At 38.7% G+C, this 26,741-nt stretch overlaps 2 protein-coding genes across 2 annotated transcripts; both read left to right on the top strand.

Moving 5' to 3' along the window:
• The first annotated feature begins 3,596 nt into the window (after positions 1-3,596).
• Positions 3,597-15,523, top strand: LOC149053118 (uncharacterized). The gene is made up of 3 exons (XM_089182413.1): positions 3,597-3,683; positions 4,097-4,153; positions 11,297-15,523. Exons 1-3 carry the CDS (start codon positions 3,597-3,599, stop codon positions 15,521-15,523), a joined length of 4,371 nt encoding a protein of 1,456 aa, XP_089038539.1.
• Positions 15,524-15,850: 327 nt separating this feature from the next.
• LOC149053117 (uncharacterized) lies at positions 15,851-26,162 on the top strand. Its single transcript, XM_089182405.1, has 9 exons — positions 15,851-16,011; positions 17,246-17,610; positions 20,386-20,609; positions 21,664-21,956; positions 22,187-22,525; positions 22,918-23,047; positions 23,757-23,796; positions 24,768-24,875; positions 25,858-26,162. Exons 1-9 carry the CDS (start codon positions 15,851-15,853, stop codon positions 26,160-26,162), a joined length of 1,965 nt encoding a protein of 654 aa, XP_089038531.1.
• Positions 26,163-26,741: the final 579 nt, after the last annotated feature.

Below are 26,741 nucleotides of genomic sequence, written 5' to 3'. Positions count from 1 at the left end.
CAAGACATAGTCAGTTGTTTTCGTGAGCAGAGACAATAAATGCAAAAGAAAAGTGAAATGCAAAGGTCTATTTTCTTTAGCTTAATAACAGCTGTACACTCTGCTGCAGTCTTCATCTAAATTTTGCAGGGTCCCTCCTTATCTTCTGCCTTGTTAGGTCAGTATTGACTTCTGATGCTATATCATCGGCATCGGCCTCTTCGTCCTCGTTCATACTTACAGAAGGGGACCTCGTCTATAAATCAATTTTTGTTACGGCAGATAACCGGCCCAAGTATCGAGCGATTTGCTGCTCTATCAACCAGTCAGTCTTAGACAACATTTCTGGCCGGTGTCGTCTCTTAAACTCGATATTTGGGAAGCCATATTAGAGGCGGTTGCCTTACTAGTTTCCTCCCCTGTCTAGCACACGTCTAGGAGATAATTCTGTGCTTTCTGAGAAAAGGCGGCTGCCTTTTGTGTTTTCCAAAGAGCCCATTCAAAGTCCACCTGCCTAGTTAGGGACTGCTCGTCAGAATTTTACCTGAGATCCAACCTCCAACGTAGCTACCCCTCACAGAATGGCAACGGTTTTGTGTCTTCCTTTGTTAAGGTGCTTTTAGAAGGAAGTGAATGACTGAAAAGTCTTAATACATCCTTCTTCTTAGCAAGAATATCTCGCTTTCTTGTTCTGTCTGTAACGGACTGGGTATAGTTCTCGTGATGACCCGCGTTCAGAGAACATTGCTGATAACCACCTGCTTGTACGATTAGTTTGCTGATGGTTTCTTATGTGAAGAGTGTAATGAGACCCTGAGGTGCTCCAAACTGTGCCAGTTGGTGTGCGCTATAAACTTGTCGCAGTTCTAAAGTTAGAGGGAGGATCGCCCGCCTCTATTTATGTGAGCGCCTCTGCAGTATCTGCGTTTCCCTCGCGATCATATGATACAGAGTTCATCTCGGTCACAAATCACCAGTTAGAAAAACTGATGTTCAGATAAGCGCTCTTGTTTTCCTTCTTCCTTATTCATTGCTGACTCTAAGATAGCAGTTACAGTACACGTTCTATTAGGTTTACAGTTAATTTGCCACCAGGAAGACTCGCCACCAGCTTTGATTTCTTCTGCCATCTTCAGATTTACCTCTCCCTCAACTTTACGTCTCCGATTTTTATTAGGAGGATACTGACACTTATGAACACGAAGGTCTTAATCTCACATCAAGTTGTGCACGATATTGGAGGTATATCTTGAGATCGTGGCCTTCGTAATTAAATCAATACGTGCTAGAATAAGCTTCTTCTCGGACGAAACGCTTGTTTGAGATACATTGACGTCTCCCCAATGTTTTGTTATGCTGTACACCCACGAGTTTAGGGGTATGAGCTGTTGCCGTCCCTGGCAGGCGCGAGAATGTCAGTATCCTCCTAAATTCGAGTTTTAGTTTGAATTGAGGGCTTTTTAACCGCTCGAGTACTTGTATGGCATCACTATGAAGACGTCATACAGCTGATACACGTACGATACATAGGATTAACAATGTCTGTTGTGCAGTTGCGAGTGAGAAAATTATTACCGGAGGTGTAAACTCTTTAAAAGTTTCATGATGTTTTAGGGATGTCTATCTTCGGCTGTCACAAAACATTGACCCCCTCTTAAATTTACAGGGAAAAATGAACTCACAAACTCCTAGTTGAATAAATTGGAATTCATTTGACCGATACGCCGGTTGTTTCAATTTTGCTTTTTTCTCGGGCTGTTATAACACAGTTCGTAAATTGACTGACGAATAAAATATTTTGAAATACCGTTCGAAATTTGTCTTTTTTTTTCTGCGTGCAAACCGAGGGTATACAAAGTTTTTGAAACATTTGATAAGAATCAGTGATGAACATTGAACCAATATGTTTTGTTTTTATGTTTATCAATGTCATCGCTAGGAAAATTTTTCCAAAAAATCGGCTTCGGTTGATAATGTATTATGAATTAATGAGAATCATGTATAGCCAAGTTTGGTTGGACGGCGATTCTTTGTGTGCGTGGAGCTTTGTCATTACAAGTCTCTCTTAAGGCCTATTTACACGGCACGACTTTGTCGCATGCGACAAGCTTACGACAGGCCTACGACATGACTTAAGAGTCGTAAGCGAGTTGTAGGTTTGATTTACACGAAACAATTCGTGTCGTAAGCCTGTCGTAAGCTTGTCGCATGCGACAAAGTCGTACCGTGTAAATAGGCCCTTACAAAGAAAATTTTTCTTTTCTTTACAGAATGGTACTCTTTCTTTCTTCTTTGGGCTTATTTTTTCTTTTTCTTTTTCTTTTTTTTTACCAAGGACTTTTTTCCGCTCTTGATTTTTCCGTGAGCAAAGATTTTTCCATAAGCAAAGAACTTCTACGAGTGAATTTTTAAAGTGCGCGATGTAAACAAAATATGGAATTACATGTAAATGAAAATAGAGCCTCAGCGTGAGCGGTTGCCGCGACACTTCCCCAGAGGATTCACCCAGGTCCGAGATTATGACACCTTCCTGATTTATTATCTTTCATTTGAAAATACGTTTTTCTAAATAAATCAGTTGCTTTTAAAGATTTCAGAATTTTTTTATAGAAACGTTTTTTTGAATGTTTGAATTCAGTTCAATCAAATAAAGCAAAAATCTTTTTTTTCCACCTTTGAAGGTGGAAATACCCTCTGTATATACCCGGTCGCTCGCAACTAAGAATTTTCCCTTTTTCTGTAAGATGCCTATGGCAAACCATAGTGAAAACCCAGCTGGGTTTCTTTTTCGTTTCATGGACAAAATGCAAAGCTAGCCAATAGGAATACGTAAAATCTTATCGATTTTCATCTTATGTAAACATTGGCGGCTAGATTGATCAGAAGCAGACGAAAATAATTTTCGGACATAAGAAAACCTATAAAAATCATTTCCGCATATCTATAATTTCACTCAGTCAAAAAATCTAGAGGTCATGTTAAGTAGGTTCGGAGGTATTTTAGTTCCGAGGCAGAAAACTTATCAGATACAAGCTGGAAAAAACCGTGTGAACAAAGATCATTGCGTTACTATGCAAAGATATATTGAGGATTGGAGAATGGTGGAGTTTGGATTGTGCAGGCGAGGAAAGATTTGGATTCCAGCAGCTAAATTTAACGAATTCTGCAAACGTAAATTCGATAAACGCAGGTTACTATTTTTTGCTGTTTTTTTCGGCTGTATATAGGTTAATTATTCTGCGGAGTTGGATGGTTACCATAATTGTGAATCTCTTCGTGATATTCCAGAACCTTGGCTTTTGAAATAAGAGCAACCTTGCTTTGCAGTAAGACCTGTATCTACAAGTTCACAACTATGTTTCATCATGCACGGGTTGGCCATGATTCTTTGATTAGATAAAGGAGACAGTTGAATTTATTTGTCATGCTGTGGTGTTTTAATTGATTTCTTTCTTAACACAAACTTAACTACAAATCTCTAGGAAATAACTTAGGTACAGTCTTTAACTTAAGTACAGTCTTTCAGTTGTATTAAAGTGTCTACGGCCTGTTTTCGTACTTATTGACGTTTTCGATAAACAAATCACGGCTCAAAGGAGAGAAGTCTGTCAGCGGGGATGGAAATTGTTTTTACCGAGCTGTTGCTTTTAGAAGGGATGAAACAGGTGCTGAGAAACACGAGGAGATTAGGAGGTGGAGTGGCAGTTTGTTTCAGAAGAAGGTTTTTTAGCTGCGACTCTCCGCCATTTACAAATACAAAACAGTAACGGTTTATTCAACACTAAAATTTTCTATAGTGGTTTCTTCGGCTGATCTAAATGACTAATCATGGTACACTGTAACTGCACAATTTCTTTCAATGCTACACTTAGTAGCTCCCAGGCATCCAACGGAATTACCTTTAGGCGTCTTACTATACTTACGTCTATTTAAATTGAGCCGCGGCTTAATTCTTTAAATTGAACATACGATTGTTTTGAGATTAAGGTGTGCAAAGAAACCTTCGATTTTTTCCTTTGCATTGTGGCTTGTTTAACTTGATAAATTAGGAAAATGAACTGACCGCTGAAGCGCTTGGGGAAGATAAGTAATATTTTCCTTAATGTTCTTTTTTTAGCTATGGAGGTTCCGCAAGGCGAGACAGATCGAGATCGTGAACAAGACAGCTCTTCAGGTTTGAAAACACTGAATGTGAACATTAACGCTATTCCACAATGACGTCTTTCATGCTTAGAGTAGAGCTACATATTTGCAAGTTAACTTTAAATACTGATCATGGCCTTAAATTTTGTCTGAAAGTAAAATTAGTACAACGACGTGAAGATGGAGAAACAAGAACCTTAATCATGCTGCAAATATTGCGTGGCTTTTAGAGCTGTTAGTTAAAGTCCCAACGGAATAAATAGCGGGCTAGTCTGCCATCTTTTGGTAGATACTTTCACCTCGTTTTGCTTAACGTGATGCATCATTAGCCAGTAACAGGGTTATACCCCACTCAAAACAAGGCATAAACATGTTTTAAAGCTGTTTTTTCAAACACAGCTTAAAATATTCAGTTTCTTCATGGGAGCTGCTGCCAATGTTTGTCGGCTTTAAATATAGCACAAATTGAATCCTATGGACAATTAAGCTTTTTGGTTCACTGTTTCTGATTTACAACAGTTAAGCCCGGTCGAAACGAAGTTTATTTTGCGACGCAAACTTTCTCTGTTACCACAAGAATATACAAAGGTATTTGTAAGACTTGGTACTTCTCTGTAATGTTGATCGGCCGGACTGAGTAAATCCGAGTTCTCGCGGCTCAGTGACCTGATACCGAAATTACATCGCGAAGATGAAGCTCAGTGCGATGTCCCTCTCTTCGATCTTAAAGAATTAAGATACGTTTCTTCTTGGAGGGGGGTGGCTGGGGAATTTTGGTATTTTTTTCAAAAAAGAGTGTTGGCCCTCCCTGGCCTTTTAATAGAAAAAACTCCTGACCCCCCACCTTAACGTGACTGACAAAAGTGCGACACTCCCCTCACTACTTCGGGGTATGTTCCATGCCGTAGTTATCTCAGAACGTTTCGCTTGTGAACGCAAAATGTTTGAATGTCAATATATCTCGATATTAAATGAGTTTGAGGTGAAACAAGAAATTGCGAACATTCACTGTGGGATATTAACGTTGTATAGCTGAAGTTTGAATATGGAAATATAAACTTTGAGACTTTGTAAGTCCTTCTCCAGGCACACAAACTCCACGAACCAATCCCGATTACACCAAACTTCCCGACTTTCACCTCCTCCACGTACGAAAACATCTACGAGTGGCCGTAAACCTGATGATTATCAGCCTTGAGCTCAAATAAAACAGATGTTTCAAAAGGGTAAGCTCAAAGTAGGGGATAAAAAGGCAATCAAAGAGTTTTCTGAAAAGTAAATTGTCTCAGAAAAGCTTGTTGCAGATTATATTGAGCATCTAACTGACATTGAAATGAGAAAAGATAAGCGGCGAACAGATAATGAAAGGAAGTGTGCAGAAATAAAGAAACAGGGCTACAATGACATTGACTAGGAAGATCTCTATCACAGAAACCAGTCGCCATCCCTTAGAGTAGGTAAACTCGAACTTTATTGCATGTAAAGGAAAGAAAGATGAGAGAGTTAGGGTGGTGAGGCACATATTGGCAGTAAGATTTTGACTTCTATTGTGGAGGACAGTCAGAACAACTTTCAGCCAGCCTCTGACTCAAATTCAGAGTCTGACAGTGACTGGGTAGAGCGCATTGTTGGATCTAGTAGAAACTCGGGCAGCGGATAGTCAACAGGAGCAAGGGGCTGAAGGAACGATACCTGAGTCTAGTACGCCTTTGCACACAGAAATGGCACAAAACTTCATATTCGACTTACAGTCACTCCGATCTTGCTTTCAAAATAAGCGCCCCTTAGCCTCAGCTTGGTACTAATAATTAGTTACCAGACTATGTCTTAAAAACAATTTGAAATTAGCCTAATCACCACTACATCAGAAATAGAAATCACTGTATGAGAGTGAAGAACTGTCATGCGATATATATATATATATATATATATATATATATATATATATATATATATATATATATATATATATATGTTATTTGCCGGCTGGGAGGTCCGTGAAAAACTGAGGTCTTGTAATTAGCCTACATCACCACTACATCAGAAATAGAAATCACTGTATGAGAGTGAAGAACTGTCATGCGATATATATATATATGTTATTTGCCGGCTGGGAGGTCCGTGAAAAACTGAGGTCTTGAAAATACTGCCCGAGGCCGTAGGCCGAGGGCAGCATTTTCACGACCGAGGTCACAGTTTTTCATCATAAGGACCGACCCTTAGCCGGTAAATAACATAGTTATTTTTTTGAAACTTGACGAAATTCTTTCCGAAAGAACCCGAATGATTTAGGGCTGTAAATACGGCAAGATCTTCTGTAAACTGAACAGTTTTTGAGCGAGTAAATGGTAGTTAAAATAGAGATGATGCAAATTCAAGAGAGATGCCTTAGCGAAACATTTTCATTACCGTAACGATAATTTAAAAGGCTTCCAAACAAACTTTGAAACATTATTTTTACAAGTATCTGTCACAATCTGACACCTGTCAATTAGAGAGCGCGGAAGTAAAAAAAGCGTAAGAACATTTGAAAAACAACGGAACTAGTTTGGCAAGGACTTTCACGACAATGTTTTCTTCAAAAACAGTCAATGATCTAACGGAAAGTATTATTCACTCTCATCGACGATTCATTCATGTACGAAGATTTACCTCTGTTTATTAAGTGAACGGCGAGGAAAGTAATTGTGAGTAAATTCAATTTTTTTATTTTGAAGTTGTGAGAGTTTGCTCGTTTGTTTGCTGCAATGGCGTGTGTAAATCTGGTCTTCCCTTCACAAAAACTAAATTCGAATGGCACACTCCAACAAGACACAAGGGGATTTAATGCAGTCTTTTCTGAAAAAATTACTTCAGTTTCTGTTGTGTAATTTACGGTACAAATGTTCAGATAGAACGGACTTGGAAAGACTCACCGAGAGCGTATATTTGTTGTAGAACTTAAATTAAAACTTCGCTCGCTCTTTCACTGCGAACAAATTGCTTGAGAAAATTCAGGTATTAAATGAATGAAAGTTCCATCGTTCAGTTTAACTGTAACCAAATACCTCACGTTTTAACTTTCTAGGTACTTTTTGTGAACGATTAAAATTAATTGCGGACGGGTTTTAGGCCGCTTGTCAACCAACGTAATGACACTATTTTTCATACAAATTCATTCTGAAACCAATATTTTTCTGTCAACCAAAGTGATTTGAGTGAGAGAAAAGAGAGGATTAATAAGTTATTCATCGGCTTGAGTTAATGACCGACGTGTTTGCTTAAAAATACTGCCCAGCCGGAAAAACGAGATACGTTTATGAAAAATGGCAACGAAAGTTGGGATGTACTTAGCGACTCACGGAAGCGTTACCGTGGCCCGTGGGCAGAGATAGGAAAATACTGGCCGGGTAAGGAACCAATCAAATTGAAAGATTCGTTACCGTGCCCTCTAAAAAAAAAATAATTTAAATTACCCATCGAGAATGATAAAACCTTAATCGAGAAAAAGACTGATGTAGCAATATACTGAGAATTAAATATTAACTGTTGAGAATGAGAAATTGTTGCGTGAGAAAAAAGAAATCACTATGCGAGATTATCGATTACTTTTTCTGAGCCGGCGAACAACAGCTAGTAAGCGGAATATTTCTCTCAAAATGGCGGAGCAACTTAGTGCAGAATACTTTACAAAGTTTGTTGATTCTCTAAAGAGCACCACTGAAAGGGACTTTCGTTTATCACGCATTGTTCATGTACGATTAGAAATCTGTGCCAGGAAGCTTTAGGAATACACAACAATGCTTATCGCCATATCACTGTCTCAAAATTCCTCTTCAAACCTGTTTGAGCTGTTAGAATTGTCTTTAGTCGTCTTATTAAGAAAGACGTCAGATATTTTAAATGTATCATGCCTTTGTCCAAAGCAAAAAATTCCATTGGCATTCTCTGCAAGTTCAGGAGGGAGACCGGCGTACATTATTACAAAGGAAATGATCGAGCAACTGCGTGAGACTAGTTTAAACTGGATAAGTATAGGAACATGCCTTGGAATCTCCAACCACAGGCAGCCCAAGCTCCAGCTGTGAGTTGATCATCTTGCGAAATAGCAGCCATGGCGAAATTATAAGGGTTTATATGGGAATATTTACGACCGCTGTTGGGAATAAAAAAATACAGTCAAATTCTCAATAAAAGTACCTCACTTTACTTCCACAGTGCATCGCCTGTTATCTGACCGCTTACTATGTTTTCTAGGTTTACTATACAAGAACGGCTTGTCTAATGTTGCAAACCTAGAAATGGATAACTTGCTAAAATGGGTTCTTTTAAAAATAGCAAGCTGTCAGATAACAAGCGCTGCACTTTCATGTTACAGGCAGTCTAAAATGTGGGGCTAATGCACAAATTGGCAGACATTTGGAATTGATTATGATGGTTGACTTTGATAATGACTGATATTGAAACAGAAAACAATGTTTATTGTGCCAGGGTCACACAGTCAGCTTACAGTAATTACACAATAGGATTGTCCCTCTTTCTGACGATGGAAACAATGGAATTAAGCACTTTCTGAACACTGTGACGATCATTGAAAGTTTCAATATTGAATTTAACATTTATCAGCGTCTAATCAAAATTATTTTGATATTTCCTTTGATGATAATGGAAGTACTTGTACATGATCATTCTTATCCCTCCCTCACATAGGAAAGTTTAATGCAGACGCTGTGTTAATTACAACATAAAACATTGTGAAGATCAACCAGTGAATAAGACTGAAGTTATGCTGTTGTGTTCGAAGCTTGTATAATGAAATGGTAATAATTTTTTTCAATAGTTTCAAAATTGCACTGAACACTAAGAGAGGATGAAAATTTTCATGCTTCACGATTTGTCTGGAAGTATAAAATAAAAGTAATGACATTTTTTAACGGCTGTCACCAGTATAATTGACCCTTAACGATAACTTCAAGTATGACTCCTGAATTTTGATGTAATCTTGATGGATGCTGTTATTTTCACTGATTTATCGTCGAACCATTTTCACTTTTGTAGATGCATTTATTTGGTGGTGTAAGTAGTTCACTGAAATCAATGTAGTATTTAGTGCAATTTAAAATTCAGGCATTGATCTCCTAGAAGACTCGTAATGGTAGCAAAAGCGACATGTCACCTTTTACCCCGAGTTTTCGCATTTCAAGGGGCTGACAATTTAATATCTTGTTATGTTATGACCACTTACACTTACTACTTAAAGTCTTAGTGATATTAGAGATCAGCTGATAAAATTTTAATTTAGAGTTTGTAGTCATGAAACTTGCATATTTTATATCCCTCTCGAAAGGCTTTCTAACTTGTAACCAAACTAACTGCCAGTGACAACTGTAATGACATTTGAATAGATATAAATTTGTGACCTAATTCTTTTTTTTCGGAAAGTTTAGAAAATGCCATCAACAGTAACTTGTATTCTGTGTTAAAAAAAAGCCTTATACCAGTAATGTGAAAATGTTATGCATAACATAAAAAATTGTAAAAACTAAGAAGCAAATTTCAAAGTATTCATTTCAAAGCATTCTGAGTGTTCATTTCAAATTGTTCACATCTTCCATACTCAACAATACTACCAAACAGGCTTGCCCCTCTTTCATTACATTAGTGAACTCCTCAAGCAGTGCTGGGTATGATTCATATGGAGATGGAAGTATTAGCAATGGTCTACATGTTCTGGCAAAAGGACGTCAATGCTACCCTTCAAGGATAGCAAAGTGCACATCTATGTTGTGTACGTACAGTGATCACATCACTACCAGTGCAGATCCAGAGAAATATGGGTAAAGATTTGCAATTCAGTGACTCTATAAACCGTTTCAGTTGTTCAAAGGATGTCACTTCTGCTTCAGTTGGTTCTTCAGCTCTGAATAACTTGTTAATTAATTTGGCGGCTTGCTTTAGTCTCGAGGGACTGAAAGTTTTCCTTAGAGCATAACATCTTGAGAATTGGACTCCAGCAGTTGATCTCTAAGAGTGATTAGTGACCATTTTCTCCTATCAGTATCTCCTCTAAAACAAACATTAAGATCATGAGAATAAAGGAAATGATCACGAACTAAAGAGGCTCTTGGTTGTTAAACAAATTCTCTTTGTCAGTACCATAGGATATGCATAGAGAACAGTGCGGAAAAAAAGTATGGTGATGTTAGGATGCAAAGGGTTAAAACACTTGAATAATATAAAAATTCCAAGACATCTTCATCATTAGGTTTAAAATCATCGCCAAGGCACTTGTCCAATGTCTCTCTATATTCTGTAGTTAAAAATTGGCTAAGTCTTCATATCAACGTCTCTGAAGTGATAACTTAATCCCCATAAAGATACAAGGCCACAAAAAGATGTAACAAATTTACTAGGCAGAAATTGGCCCATTGGTAACCATATAGCAGAACCTAGGCAATGGCTTCCCACTGTAGCTTCTGCATGTCATGCTCAATAAATATGACTTTTTAATTGTTTCCAATCATCAGTGATGTGAAGCACTTTTGCCAAAGGCGTGCTAAAACATTTAGAAGAACCTTGTTGCCTTCTCCCTTCTCTTCTCTACCAGCAGTGGCTATGTTTAGGTTATGGTGCTTCTAGGAATGCAGAAGGAGGGGGGAACAAAACATTTGTTAACACTAATCCTCAAATTGCGACGGGCGATTTTTAATAAATTGTTTCACTTCAATATCAATCTCCTATGTAGAAAGCTTAACGGCCGATGATAAGGCATCACCCAAAGGCTGGTTTTCTTTTACAACGGAGTCGGAGTCGGAGTCGACTCCGATATTCAGTTTTCACTCGAAAAGAAGTGCTCTTACCACTTCGACTCCGTCATTAGTGAAAACCAGCCTCAAACAAATGGAGAGAAAAATATCCCGAAACGATTATTTCTTTTTTTCCATAGTTTAGTAATAAACTGTGGGCAAGGACCGGAAGAGCATTTGCAATAAAATTCATCCAAGGTCAAACTTAGTGCAATCCATCGAGCAACATCTACATTTCGTTAGTGTCCAATCAATTTGGCCATTTGTTAAATAAAAATATTATTTACATTCAATTGTACGGATATTTGAATAAGAAAAAAAGTGGAAAACTAAATGCAAAAGAGAATCTCTATGAAGGAAATAACTTTTTGTGTATTTATGATTGCTAGATTATTTCTCTTTACTTCTCACGAACGCCGTTTTTTCCTTTTTCACATTGGAGGGTAGGCGACAATTTGCAAAATACACAAAAGTTGAAACCCAACGACAAAGCTGGAAGGGGAGAGACTAAAAGAAATCTTGGCATTGTCCTTCAAAATTCAAGCGATTTTCATGAGGCCATTGAGTACCATGAGTGCCATCTGCAAACTACAAAAGAAAGGGGGGATAAAGCTGGACAAGAACGGGCTCATGGAAATCTTGGCAATGACTTTAAAGGCTTAGACAATTTTTATAAGGCAATCGAGTGCTATGAATGTCATCCACAAACTGCAAGAGAATTGGGAGGCAAAGCTAGAGAAGGACAGGCTTATGGAAAACTTGGCATTTCCAATAAGAGTTTAAGCGATTATCATAAGGCAATCGAGAACCATGAGCGTAATCTACAAATTGCAAAAGAGGTGGGAGACAAAGCTGGAGAAGGACAGGCTTATGGAAATCTTGCCAATGCCTATCATAGCTTAGGCGATTTTCATAAGGCTATCAGTTACAATGAGCGTCATCTACAAATTGCAAAAGAAGTGGGAGACAAAGCTGGAGAAGGACAGGCTCATGGAAATCTTGGCAATGCCTATCATAGCTTAGGCGATTTTCATAAGGCTATCAGTTACCACGAGCGTCGTCTACAAATTGCAAAAGAAGTGGGAGACAAAGCTGGAGAAGGACAGGCTTATGGAAATCTTGGCAATGCCTGTCATGGCTTAGGCGATTTTCATAAGGCTATCAGTTACCAAGAGCGTCATCTACAAATTCCAAAAGAAGTGGGAGACAAAGCTGGAGAAGGACGGGCTTATGGATATCTTGGCAATGCCTATCATGGCTTAGGCGATTTTCCTAAGGCTATCAGTTACAATGAGCGTCATCTACAAATTGCAAAAGAAGTGGGAGACAAAGCTGGAGAAGGACGGGCTTATGGAAATCTTGGCAATGCTTATCATGGCTTAGGCGATTTTCATAAGGCTATCAGTTACCACGAGCGTCGTCTACAAATTGCAAAAGAAGTGGGAGACAAAGCTGGAGAAGGACAGGCTTATGGAAATCTTGGCAATGCCTGTCATGGCTTAGGCGATTTTCATAAGGCTATCAGTTACCACGAGCGTCATCTACAAATTCCAAAAGAAGTGGGAGACAAAGCTGGAGAAGGACGGGCTTATGGATATCTTGGCAATGCCTATCATGGCTTAGGCGATTTTCCTAAGGCTATCAGTTACAATGAGCGTCATCTACAAATTGCAAAAGAAGTGGGAGACAAAGCTGGAGAAGGACGGGCTTATGGAAATCTTGGCAATGCTTATCATGGCTTAGGCGATTTTCATAAGGCTATCAGTTACCACGAGCGTCGTCTACAAATTGCAATACAAGTGGGAGACAAAGCTGGAGAAGGACGGGTTTATGGAAATCTTGGCGGTGCCTATCAGATGTTAAGCGATTTTCATAAGGCTATCAGTTACCACGAGCGTAATCTACAAATTGCAAAACAAGTGGGAGACAAAGCCGGAGAAGGACGGGCTCATGGAGGTCTTGGCAATGCCTATGGGATGTTAGGCGATTTTCATAAGGCTATCAGTTACCACGAGCGTCATCTACAAATTGCAAAAGAGGTAGGAGACAAAGTTGGAAAAGGATGGGCACTTGGAAATCTTGGCAATGCCTATCATAGCTTAGGCGATTTTCATAAGGCTATCAGTTACCACGAGCGTCATCTACAAATTGCAAAAGAAGTGGGAGACAAAGCTGGAGAAGGACGGGCTTATGGAAATCTTGGCAATGCCTATCATATCTTAGGCGATTCTCATAAGGCTATCAGTTACCACGAGCGTAATCTACAAATTGCGAAACAAGTGGGAGACAAAGCTGGAGAAGGAGGGGCTCATGGAAATCTTGGCAGTGCCCATCAGATGTTAGGCGATTTTCATAAGGCTATCAGTTACCACGAGCGTCATCTACAAATTGCAAAAGAGGTGGGAGACAAAGCTGGAGAAGGACGGGCTTATGGAAATCTTGGCAATGCCCATCATAGCTTAGGCGATTTTCATAAGGCTATCAGTTACCACGAGCGTCGTCTACAAATTGCAATACAAGTGGGAGACAAAGCTGGAGAAGGACGGGCTTATGGAAATCTTGGCGGTGCCTATCAGATGTTAGGCGATTTTCATAAGGCTATCAGATACCACGAGCGTAATGTACAAATTGCAAAAGAAGTGGGAGACAAAGCTGGAGAAGGACGGGCTCATGGAAGTCTTGGCATTACCTACGGGATGTTAGGCGATTTTCATAAGGCTATCAGTTACCACGAGCGTCATCTTCAAATCGCAAAAGAAGTAAAAGACACAGCTGGAGAAGGATGGGCACTTGGAAATCTTGGCAATGCCTATCATAGCTTAGGCAATTATTATAAGGCTATCAGTTTCCAGGAGCGTAATCTACAAATTGCAAAAGAAGTGGGAGACAAAGCTGGAGAAGGACGGGCTTATGGAAGTCTCGGCAATGCCTATCATAGCTTAGGCGATTTTCATAAGGCTATCAGTTACCACGAGCGTCATCTACAAATTGCAAAAGAAGTGGGAGACAAAACTGGAGAAGGAGGGGCTCATGGAAATCTTGGCAGTGCCCGTCAGATGTTAGGCGATTTTCATAAGGCTATCAGTTACCACAAGCGTAATCTACAAATTGTAAAAGAAGTGGGAGACAAAGCTGGAGAAGGAGGGGCTCATGGAAATCTTGGCAATGCCTATCATAGCTTAGGCGATTTTCGCAAGGCTATCATTTACCACGAGCGTCATCTACAAATTGCAAAAGAGGTGGGAGACAAAGCTGGAGAAGGACGGGCTTATGGAAATCTTGGCAATGCCTATCATAGCTTAGGCGATTTTGATAAGGCTATCAGTTACCACGAGGGTCGTCTACAAATTGCAAAACAAGTGGGAGACAAAGCTGGAGAAGGACGGGCTTATGGAAATCTTGGCGGTGCCTATCAGATGTTAGGCGATTTTCATAAGGCTATCAGTTACCACGAGCATCATCTACAAATTGCAAAACAAGTGGGAGACAAAGCTGGAAAAGGACGGGCTCATGGAAGTCTTGGCAATGCCTATCATAGCTTAGGCGATTTTCATAAGGCTATCAGTTACCACGAGATTAATCTACAAATTGCAAAAGAAGTGGGAGACAAAGCTGGAGAAGGACGGGCTTATGGAAGTCTTGGCAATGCCCATCAGATGTTAGGCGATTTGCATAAGGCTATCAGTTACCACGAGCGTCATCTACAAATTGCAAAAGAAGTGGGAGACAAAGCTGGAGAAGGAGGGGCTTATGGAAATCTTGGCAGTGCCCATCAGATGTTAGGCGATTTTCATAAGGCTATCAGTTACAATGAGCGTCATCTACAAATTGCAAAAGAAGTGGGAGACAAAGCTGGAGAAGGACGGGCTTATGGAAATCTTGGCAATGCCTATCATAGCTTAGGCGATTTTCATAAGGCTATCAGTTACCATGAGCGTCATCTACAAAAAGCAAAAGAAGTGGGAGACAAAGCTGGAGAAGGACGGGCTTATGGAAATCTTGGCAATGCCTATCATAGCTTAGGCGATTTTCAGAAGGCTATCAGTTACCACGAGCGTCGTCTACAAATTGCAAAAGAAGTGGGAGACAAAGCTGGAGAAGGACGGGCTTATGGAAATCTTGGCGGTGCCTATCAGATGTTAGGCGATTTTCATAAGGCTATCAGTTACCACGAGCGTCGTCTACAAATTGCAAAACAAGTGGGAGACAAAGCTGGAGAAGGACGGGCTCATGGAAGTCTTGGCAATGCCTATGGGATGTTAGGCGATTTTCATAAGGCTATCAGTTACCACGAGCGTCATCTACAAATTGCAAAAGAAGTGGGAGACAAAGCTGGAGAAGGACGGGCTTATGGAAATCTAGGCATTGCCTATAGAAACTTAAACGATTTTCATAAGGCTATCAAGTACCATGAGCTTCATCTACAAAAAGCAAAAGAAGTGGGGGATAAAGCTGGAGAGAGACGGGCTTATGGAAGTCTTGGCAATGCCTTTCATAGCTTAGGCAACTTTCGTAAGGCAATCGAGTACCGTGAGCGTCATCTACAAATTGCAAAAGAAGTGGGGGACAAGGCTGGAGAAGGAGAGTCATACGGTAATCTTATCTTATACTCTTAATCAATGCATATCCGCGATTTTCATAACTCCAACCTAAAATTGTCCTGGCAAAATCAAAAGATAAAAGTTTGTTGGAGTGTTGCATCTATATTATAAATTTCAAAGCTGAAAATTTCTCTTACCGCTCGACCTAGTCTGCCAAAGGATTCCACCTCCAATTTCTAGGATTTTTCAAAGCCGTTTTTAAATTTTATAATCCCAGAGTTTTGCGACAAAAGAGAATGTTTGCCTCTTTTGCGGAAAAAATTGTTTTAAATAAACAACTTTTTCGTTAGTGCGGAAAGACCCCATGTTGAACAATTTTGGTTGAACAGATATTGGTAGTAAATGTCCGTTATATTGTATACTGAAACCAAACACCTCAAAATAATAATTTCCCCAGCCAAAGAGGAGGATGAGGTACCTTATTACACCGGTGGGAAAGATTTGGCAGATACAGAAGATGCAACAATAGACACTGAAGAGATTGAAAAGACTTTGATCAAAAGGTATGGGTTTTTCTGCAATGACTCAGTTTTTTGCCTTTTCCATGTTTTTTTTTGTCATGGATTCACAGACCATTGAAAAGAGCAGGGTTGGAGTTGCTTGGAGGTGTTAACTAATGGCAAATTTTGATAAAGTGCTCTGACTGAAGAACAACCCCCCGGACCTCTTTATAAATGACAGTTACTTTCTTTTATTTTATTTTCTTCTTAGTCTTTAATTAATAAAGTTCATGCTTAATAACTGTAATGGTATTAAAAATTTATTACATTCATGCTCAAATCACTGGTGATCCTTGCAATCTGATTGGTTCTCATTGGCACGATTTATTGATAAAATGCACCATTTTTTGCTCTAAAGTGCATCGATTTCCCAGCTAATGAGAAAGCTCCACGAAAATACAGCAACAAATCAGATTTAACCGATTGTTTTAGGAAATCAATCAAATTGCAGAAAAAAAAAGACAACTTTTACAACATTTTACACACAAGCTCAGTACTGGATCAATAACATACATGTATTTGTAAAAATCTTTATTCATTTAGCAACTGAATGTTGAAAATTTAAAACAAAGGTAATGAAGTGGTAATTGAACTTTTGCCATGCACTTTTGGTCTGGTGATCTGATGCCGCTGTACAATCCTTTAGTTCAGATGTCACGCGTATGATTTCAGAACAAAGTTTACACCACCCAGTTCAATTACCATTTTCTACGGGTATTCAACATTTTTTTTCAGTGTTTCCATCAATAAAGAGGTACTTAATTATTATAAAAAATGATAGTGAATCATTTTAATAAATGTTTTGATTTATGATTATAATTTGAGGCTATTTGAGTCAAAGAAAAGCAAATTAATGGAAAAATGTCTTAGTACAGCTGGCTTAACAATCTCAGAGCCATTTTTGTTTTGTTTTGTGCAACTTCGGTTTTTGAGGAACAACCTTTTAGATGTTCGTATATTTATTAAGTAAACCAGATCAGGAATCTTAATTTGTAAGTAGGAGTAGCTGATTCAAAATAGTTTTTCTTTGTCTATCGTATGCTTTTATTACTGACTGAAAAAAAAGAAAAGAAAAATAACATTTATTAGATTTAGTTTTGAAATTAGGTGTCAATATCTGAATGAGTTTTTCAAACTGCTAGTTTGCCACTTGCATTTTAAATGCCTTTGTCATTGCTTACTCCACTTGGGAAAAATATCTTAAAATGCTGGATAATTAATTTCCTTTGTATTTCAGAGGAAAAATCGGAGGTAAGGAAGATACATGGCACCTGAGGGAAGCTGGTGCCTCTATCAAACTTTGCAGTGGAGCTGCACAACAATCTGTGCCATTTACATGTAGATGCTTATTGTGGAACCCCAGGACTCTCTCCCCACCCAATGCCAGTGATGAGATATTGGTTAGCAGTGTTATTGAACTATTTCATGATGGCCCACCAGATCTGGATTACAGGGAAAGTGTTGAAGGAATAAGTTTTATTGTATCTTTGCTGCACAGTGCCCCATATTTGGAGGGGTATGAGGTGGTTATCAAGCAGCTGACTGACCGAGAGAATAATGAATGGTTAGAATTGAGGACAGAGAATACTTGGCATGGATCAGGTAACGTTATGTTTTAATTAAATGCAGTTGTGAATAACTCAACTAATGATATTCCCATGCTCCCTCTTTCACTGGCATCAATGTCAGTATCTGAGCAATAAGCATCTCCCCCTCTCCTAGCCCAAAATTAGACCTACCTTGTCACCCGAACTCGTCAGTTGACTTAATTCTTGGCTCGAGGGAGAAGGATTAGGTGTTCATTGACTTCGATACTGACATTGATCCGTGCAATGCATTATCTGCTGCACTCGTAATGTCGAAATAGACTCCTTGCCACTTTATATGTATTGCAAATCCAATGGAGTTTTTAGAACTTTTTTTTCGTCTCTTCTATACCCTATTGGGTAATGTATACCTGAGGGCTATTTTAAGGGCCTTTTTACATGGAGGTGGGGGATCCCAGGTAGGTGAGGTAACCCGCCTAACCATAGTCGAAAAATAAAACACGTTTACATACAATCTTACAACCCCGGGGTACTGGGGTGAGATTTCTTGAGGTTGTTGTTGCGCTTGCAATTAGGGATTTTGAGCATAGGCGTTCCAAGCTCACATGTCGAGAAAGACGAAAGATTAATTCTTGGACACGTATGTATTTATTCATGAAAGCGTCACGTGTTGTGTTACACGATGTTAGGTTGCGTCGATTTACAACGCTAAATTTTCCGAAATGGGAACATTTTACATTCCTTGTGTGTCCGTTACGTTTTCTGGTGATTTCTGCCATGAAACGGCTAGGAAATGTTCGAAGTTTTAAAAAATGCATGTTTCGTAAACGTGATCAAGATAGAATAAGAAATTATATGGACAGGCTGGTTACCCCACTCGGGGGCCAACCACCTCACCTACCTGGGGTTCCCCACCTCCTAGTAAACAGGCCCCAAATCTGTTCCATACCCTCTTGGGAAGTGTATACCTGAGGGTTATTTTTAATCTCTTCTAAACCCTCCCGGGTGGTGTATACTTGAGGGTTAATTTTTAATCTCGTCTATAACCTTTGGGCGGTATGTATTTAAGAGGTTACTTTTAATATCTTCTATACACTCCTGGATAGTGTATACCCGAGGGTTCTTTTTAATTTCTTCTATACCGACTTGGTTAGTGTACACCTGAGGGCTATTTTTTATCTCTTCCATACTTTCCTGAATAGTGTATACCTGAGGGTTACTTTTAATCTCTTCTACACCCTATTGGGTAGTGTATACCTGAAGATTACTTTTAATCTGTCCTTTACCTTCTTGGAGAGTGTATACCTCAGGGTTATTATTAATCTCTTCTTTACTCTCTTGGGTAGTGTATATCTGAGGGTTATTTTTAATCTCTTGCATACCCTCCTGGGTAGTGTTCACTTTAGGGTTACTTTTAATCACTTCTACACCCTCTTGGGGTAGTGTACACCTGAAGATTACTTTTAATCCGTCCTTTTCCTTCTTGGGTAATGTATACCTGAGGGTTATTATTAATCTCTACTCTACTCTCTTGGGTAGTGTATACCTGAGGGTTATTTTTAATCTCTTGCATACCCTCCTGGGTAGTGTTTACTTGAGGGTTACTTTTAATCTCTCCTGTACCCTCTTGGGTAGTGTATACCAGAGGGTTATTTTTATCTCTCTATACCCACTTGGGTAGTGTATACCTGAGGGTTATTTTTACTCTCTTCTTTACTCTCTTGGGTAGTGTATACCAGAGGGTTATTTTTATCCCTCCTATACCCTCTTGGGTAGTGTATACCTGAGGGTTATTTTTACTCTCTTCTTTACTCTCTTGGGTAGTGTATACCTGATGGTTATTTTTAAGGTCTTCTTTACCCTCCTCAAAGTACGACAGTCGCGTTAGACGGTATTCATAAGTGTAAATTTGTTCACAATGACCTAAAATGCAACAACGTTGTTTCAGAGAAACGTGAAGAATAGCTTCTACCTTGTTATAGTCCGATTTTGGCAACAGTGTTGTCTTCGGAAAAGCAAAAAATACCGTTCCAAAACCTCGCACTGAAAAGGCCATTACAGGAATCGTTGCATTGCGCCGAAGCTTGTAGACGGAACAGGGAGACCGTCAGTTGAAAGCGATGTGTCAGATGTGTATTCTCTGGATTATCTGATCAACACAGTTTCTGGACTTTAAAAGTTGAAAACCATGACCTGTATAAATAAGGGTCAATTAGCCTTAAACAGGCCTAGGCTTTCGATCATGAAGGTGAAATCAGCTTTACCGGTGCCGCTTTTTAGGCTATTTTGAGTCTCTTCTTTGTACGTGTTTTAAATTGTTCCTGTCTCATGTTGCTGTAACATTTGGTCAGGACTACTTGTGGACCTTGTGTTAACGATTTATTGTTGTCTTCTTTAAGACATGCACTGTTTCTACAAAGAAAAAAGCTCGGCGTACCGCCCTATAAGTTATTTCGAACTAGACCCGTTAAGTTTGTTTGAGGCATTTCTCTGGACTCTTGTTTCTGGACAATGAGCGAACAAAAAGTTGAGTTGTATCTGGAAAATGGCTTGAAATGTAATAATCGGAAGTTGCGGTTTTTTTCCATTTTAGTCGAGGGGAGCTTTTTTAACTATCGGATGTGCTGGAATGTTCAGCAAACACTTCATACCACCGAGAGGTTCAAACCTTGGCATGGATTACCTATGCATAAATTAAATTTGCATAAAATATTTTTTCGGCGCTAGCTCGTCATGATCACTATAATGTAAATTTTTCTTAATAACCAAGTTGAAGACTTCAAAACACAGCTAAAGGAAGTAATTCCAATCATTTACTTTTTTTATACAGAAACTTCAGTTCCCAAGTGGCTTTTCCCGTTTGCACAAGCTGTTGGTGCACAATCAAGAGTTTCATCATTTGCTGCGATCTGGCGTCCTAAGTCTTTCACCTTTTCAAGAAGTACTGCAGTAGGTCCGGAATTGACCTGTACTGTGCCTGACTTCCCTGATGTCAATGTCCAAATTCCTCAGAGTTGTGTTCCTGATTATCAAGATTTTTTTTTGACAATCAAGGTACATGGAACTATAAAATTCTATACATGCATAAGTTCTGCAACTTTTTCATTTTCCAGTTTTGAAAGTTATGAGATTGGTGTTAGGGGCTTGTCAAAAGCAAGAAGACAAAACAAAGGTGTTATATGAGTACAGCCTATACCCTCAGTTACTTGCAATACACGCCATGAATTCGGTGGCAAAATTGATGGAAAGAGGGATATTAATTAACAACTTTAAGCTAAATACAGAACAGCGTTGCATGTGCTTACATGTGTGTGAAGATAAATATAGTAATGTTCTAATCAATAGTTTTCGTAACTTCGAACTATTTTTGGTACTACTGTCTCCAAATGTACTCATGGATCCTGGCAATTCCCTTTTTAAAGACTAGATTTTGGAAAACTCAGTTTAAGCAACAAACAGAACTTTTGGTTTTGTTTTGCTTCAATAAAAATGTCAAATTGAAATCATTCCTGTCAGGTAAATTAGCTTTGCGGTTTGTATTAGTTTTCAATTAACGCAATTAGTGGATGAAGTTGAGCATGATATCATAATGAATTAGCAAAACCAAGGTCTGAGTTATTCGCCTAAGACGAACATAACACAGACATAAGGTTTCATGAGTTATGATATCATGAAAAAACCAAATTAAATTATTATTTTATTATACATCTATTAAAAAAAACTGCAAAAGAAGACACCTCTCTAAAGTTTAAGAATACTTCACAAACAGTCAGGGCTTGGAAACTAAGCAGAGGTTGAATTCGACATGATAACTGCAATATCTGCAGCAGATATTGGGTTATTATGGATACTTCACACTTTACTGCAAATTGATTGAGTGCTTTTGACCAATCATACTTTTTATATTAAGTCCAATGTATACATTTGTTCATAATAATGCTTCTATTGCTACATAAAACTGTAAGAGGGTATTTACATTGTGTACTATAATTTTAGGTAATTTTAAGATTTCATCCTGAAATTCACTTTTCACAATGTAAAGCAAATGAACTTTATGCTGGGAGTAGTTGAACATGTCCAACATAACTTGTTTTTCTTTTAAATCCAGGTACAAGAATTCCCAAGCAGTGAGCTAAAAGGAGAGGGCGGACTTGTCGGTCCAGTTCTTGACATTTCAGGCTCTCAAAATGTTACTCTTAACGCGCCTGTAACAATCAGGATTCCTCTCACCCTCCGTAAAGGAAAACAAGAGTTGGCAGAGTTATGTCCTGGTGAACTGAGGATATTATACTGTGAGTCACTGGTTGAACCACATGAGTGGAAAGACATTACAGATCAATTGGATGAACAGCCACGTCTTGTAGATGGGAAAGTGCAATTCAAAGTTAGGCATTTCTCTAGGTAAGTATTTATTGTCGGCTTTATTTGAAAAATATAACGCAAGACCTAAAGGAAATTTAACACTATTATTGTATACAGTCATACAAGCATATATTTCTGTTAGTTAAATATAGATTCAATAATTGAAATGATCACCCGAATAGGTAGACCCAAGATTATTATGCAACGGCTGATAATCATTTCCGTTGGGTTGCTTGAACTTTAATTGGTTTTTCCTTTTTTTTTGATAGATTCCGTCCAATCAAGTTCATCAGATCACTTTTACAATCTGCTTCAGGCTTCACTGAGTTTGTAGGAAAACTTTGCAGTAGGTCTAGGCCTCAGTATGCCCGATTTTTTACGTGCTTGTGTAAGACCACTGTTCCTGGACATTTTGAGCTCAAACTTTTCTGCTATCCTCCAAGACTGCAATATGATGTAAAACAGCTAATATCAGAGTTTGTCGTACCCTACAAAGGCGGAGGCACCTCTTATAAACCAGTCTGTGAAGAAGAGAAAATTTTGGTGTTACTTTCTGAGGCCATCATACCCCAAGGCACAGACGAGAAAAACGCCTTACAATTTGTGAGGTATCATATGATAGAATTTATTTTTGGCCCATTTAGTAGACATGATTTAATTGAATACTTTTAGATACGGTCATGCTAGTTTTACATAGAAATCAGTCATTCTTTCTATTGTAAAATAGTACATTGTTTAATTCTTAATTAACCATTTTTCACCATGGCTATTCTAAGTTTCTTGTCGATCAATAGGGCCATGGAGGTATACATGTTGGTTTTGTTTTGGCGCGATTGTCTTCAAATGCTCGTTTTTAAAGATTTAGGAGGGCTCTTATCAAAAGTGCTGTTATTTTCGATTGTAAGAAAAGATTTCAAAGTGTATGCTTTCCTAGAGGAAGACTCGGCTGGTGAAGTGTACGTTGGGTTTGTCTCATTTAAATTCATTTCATTTTTTACAGATTCCGTGAGAACGAAGTTTTTTACACAGGTGGTGAAGTCTGCTTAGGAAGTGACAGCGTTCCAAAATTGAAGTTTTTCGACCAAAGTCGTGAACTTTTGTGCAACATGAACATAGTTTTAGCATCCCAAGTAGGTGACATTTTACGGTTTGTGGATTTGCTTATTAAATGCACTTTAAGCTCAGAGCTAATATATTACTGATGCCAACCTTACTATAGTAGATGACTGTGAACTAAAATGATTAGTAGCGCTGTAACCACAGGCAGTCCAAGCTCCGGTTGTGAGATGATCGTCTTGCAAAATAAGAGTCATGGCGGAAATTTGAGCTTTTATGGAAATAATTATCACCGCTCTTAGGAAGTAAAAAGACAGTCAAATTCTCAAAAATAATACCTCACCTTAATTCCAAAGTGCATTGCTTGTTGTCTGACGGCTTGCTATGTTGAAAAAAAAAAACATTTTAGCGAGTTATCCATTTCTAGGTTTCCTTCTCCCAGGAGTAGTAAACCTAGTTTCTGAGTAAGATAATGAGGTCATTTTAAGGCGGCACGAAACTTATCGGGGACAAATCACTGGAAACAAAAGACTGAGGGATGTCGAATAGGTAAAGAAACCTCCTGCCCACAGTAAACATTACATGAACATACAGGACCTTGCAAGTTTTTGATTTAGTGTACCACTTCTACTTTTCAGTTGCTTTAAAGTCACTTTCTATGCCTCTGCCTTTTTTCTTAATTATTTTTCCTTTTTCTTATTATTCAGTAATTTTCTTCATTTCCTCATTTCTATTCACTTGATACGCACCCGTAATATTGCGAATTTTCCCTGCTCCATTTAGGTTACCTCTCTTGTTACCTTTGATCATGAAGAAGGAGGTGGTAAGTTATTGTTTTTGTCATTGGTTTCGTTGTTGTTCGAATAAATAAAATTTACTAGACCAGTCCTCATTGTTGTAAGATATTTAAACTCAGGAATGCAGGCTCTGTGGGTTTTGAAAATGTAGCATTTAGTGACAGAGCAACGAGTTCTCAACACAAAGTCATGATAATTTGCCTTACTTCATGTGTTCATATATTGGAGCATGCCCAAATCACACTCGATCAATCCCACAAACTCAACTACTTTATTAAACAGCGAGCAATGTTCTTACCAAGGAGCGACTTCTGAAAGCATTATTGTTAATAAGCTTAATTAAGACCACCATAGTCTATACCCTAGCTCACCACTAACACAATCTCACTGCTGCCTCCAAAGCTCCTTGAAATGAGCAATCTTCTGCAGTAACTCTCTCTCGGTGTAGCTTTCAAAACAGTCGTCGCTCCGACAACAACAAGAACTACCTCTATTACTACATAAGTGAGTTTTTATACATATATATATATATATATATATATATATATATATATATATATATATATATATATATATATTCACAAAGCGTTCTGGAACATTCCAGAAGCTTACGTGCCGGAACTATTTTAGAAGTGTTACCGAATAAATGTGTTCCGGAAAGTTGTCTGGTCTGCAAGTCAGCACGACTCAGCAGTCTGGAAATTTCTAGAAGCTTATATTTACAACAATTACTGATAACATTATATTTACTAGACATCCTCTCTACCTAGTTATATTGTGAAAAAAAATAAAAAATAACGAATAAAAACTGGGCGCTATCACTAAACCATCACCCGTGTATCGTAAGCAACTATCACCTATTCCAGCATTAGTGGCTGGAGACTGGTTAGGAGTCGTTATTAATGACCTTCATTTTCAAGTTGATTGTTAGGCCATACGCCATAACACTTGGGCTAGTTCTCCACCCAGCCATCTCATTAACTTCATTATTATGCAGATATTTGCGCCCAAAGTGTGAAACATTCAACTGTAGAGCATTCAAATGTAGAATCGTCGTCATGCAGCCCTGTTGCGGCTACTAGGAAGAGGAAACGACAATCTGCAGGTAGTACCAACATTGAAATGTTGCGATGGATTTTCCTTTTTATCGTACTTTATCAAGTTTGCATATTGCTGTTACACGTTTATCTATGGTAAAATATTTTGCGGAAAGACTGGAATTATATTTATAAGACATTCTTTACCCCTCGTTATAATGCGAATATTATAAAAAAATAATGAATTAAAACTGGGCGCTATCACTAATTCAACACCTGTATATCTTGAACAACTATCACCTATTCCAACATTAGCGGCTGGAGACTAGCTAGGAGACTTTGTTAATGACCTCCATTTTCAAGGTGATTTTCAGGTCATACGCCATAAAACCTGCGTTAGTGCTCAACCCTGCCATCTTATTAACTCCATTATTATGCAGATATTTGCGCCCAAAGTGTGAAACATTCAACTGTAAAGCATTCAAATGTGGAATCATCGTCACGTAGCCCTGTTGCGGTTCCTAGGAAGAGGAAACGGCAATCTGCAGGTAGTACCGAGACTGAAAATGTTGCGATGGATTTTCTTTTTTATTTTTATTATTATCAAGTTTTCATATTGTTGTTACACGTTTATCTATGATGATATTTGCTTATGCAGAAAGACTGACATTATATTACTTGGACGTCCTTTACACCTCGTTAAAATGCGAATTGAAACAGGGCGCTATCACTCATCCAACACCCGTGCATTTTGAACAACTATCACCTATTTCAGCATTAGCGGCTGGAGACTAGCTAGGAGACGTTGTTAATGAGTCTGGAAAATTTCTGAGCGTTTTTTTTTTTTTTTTTTTTTTTTAAGAGGTGGGAAAATGGTTCTCCTGCTTCTGCAAATATCCCTTCGCTTAAGCTTGACAGTCTTCAAGGCCAACGATTCGGTATTGATTGATACCCAAAAGACAAGTCGCCTTTCGCCACAACTGTTCACCACTCGCCAAAGTCCTGATGCACCTTTCTAATTTTTCCTTCTCCTTCCATTATTATCCTCAGATTTGATTAAGGCTGATGGACCATCAGCTGACGAGTTAGAAGATCTGTCTCTGGAACTTGGAGAAAAATGGGAGGAATTAGGTAGACGCCTGGGATTCAATCAAGCTGCGATAAGTAACTTTGATGAAGCTAAAAGGAGGCTGGCAAACAAGGCTTTTGAAATGTTAAACTCTTGGAAACAAAAGGAAGGCTCAAATGCCACATATAAAGTTTTGTACGATGCCCTTTGTAACAAAAAGGTGCAATGCAAACTTCTTGCAGAACGGTTTTGTTGCCATAAGATTGTAGGAAATACCTCTGCTTAGTGATATGTTATAAAGACTGAGTCTTTCTGTCTTACGTCATACGTCTTTGTGTGTACTTCAAAACCAAAGAGCGTCTGTATCGAGAATTCGCGCTTAGTAAGTACGTCATTCATTTTCCTTGCGCATGAAGATGGGGAAAGAATAGATATTTAGTCGTGTTTTTGCACCCAAGAACCGCTGGCTAAAGAGCCTTGAGGTCGGAATTCACTCAGATATTTAGAAGGACAAAGCTGAATAACGTTTGCATATGTGCTAGGCTTTGGCGAGGAAAACGGATTTTGAGTCACGTGCACGTTCGATTTTCTATGCTATGATTTCAGGGCGTTGTTTCCTTGCTGCTTTCTCTACTTCCAAAAACTTTTTACACCCTCTAAATATTTTCAACTTAATTTTCGTCTTAAAAGCACTGGAAACAGGAAAATGCCTATAACGACAACAAAATGCCTCTGTTTTATATGCCAGCCCTATCTTTGTCCGCAAATTTCGCTGAATTTTAACCTCGAACGCGGATTGACCGCGTAGCTCTGACATAGCATTTTGTCATTCAGCTCTGTTGTCCAGAAAATGTAACGCACATTA

This window comes from Pocillopora damicornis, chromosome 1 (genome assembly GCF_964200805.1).
Source record: "Pocillopora damicornis chromosome 1, jaPocDami1.2, whole genome shotgun sequence".
Lineage (NCBI taxonomy): Eukaryota > Metazoa > Cnidaria > Anthozoa > Scleractinia > Pocilloporidae > Pocillopora > Pocillopora damicornis.
This window is presented reverse-complemented; position numbering and strand designations above follow the sequence as displayed.

What these genes read in the sequence shown, in the direction of transcription:
- LOC149053118 (XM_089182413.1), top strand. Translation starts at nt 3,597, where the DNA reads ATGGAAATTGTTTTTACCGAGCTGTTGCTTTTAGAAGGGATGAAACAG. An exon ending in GATTAGGAGGTGGAGTGGCA is followed by an intron (nt 3,684 to 4,096) that starts GTTTGTTTCAGA and finishes TTCTTTTTTTAG; the next exon opens with CTATGGAGGTTCCGCAAGGC. An exon ending in TGAACAAGACAGCTCTTCAG is followed by an intron (nt 4,154 to 11,296) that starts GTTTGAAAACAC and finishes TATGATTGCTAG; the next exon opens with ATTATTTCTCTTTACTTCTC.
- LOC149053117 (XM_089182405.1), top strand. Translation starts at nt 15,851, where the DNA reads ATGTCCGTTATATTGTATACTGAAACCAAACACCTCAAAATAATAATT. An exon ending in GAATACTTGGCATGGATCAG is followed by an intron (nt 17,611 to 20,385) that starts GTAACGTTATGT and finishes TTTTTTATACAG; the next exon opens with AAACTTCAGTTCCCAAGTGG. An exon ending in ATTTTTTTTTGACAATCAAG is followed by an intron (nt 20,610 to 21,663) that starts GTACATGGAACT and finishes TTTTAAATCCAG; the next exon opens with GTACAAGAATTCCCAAGCAG.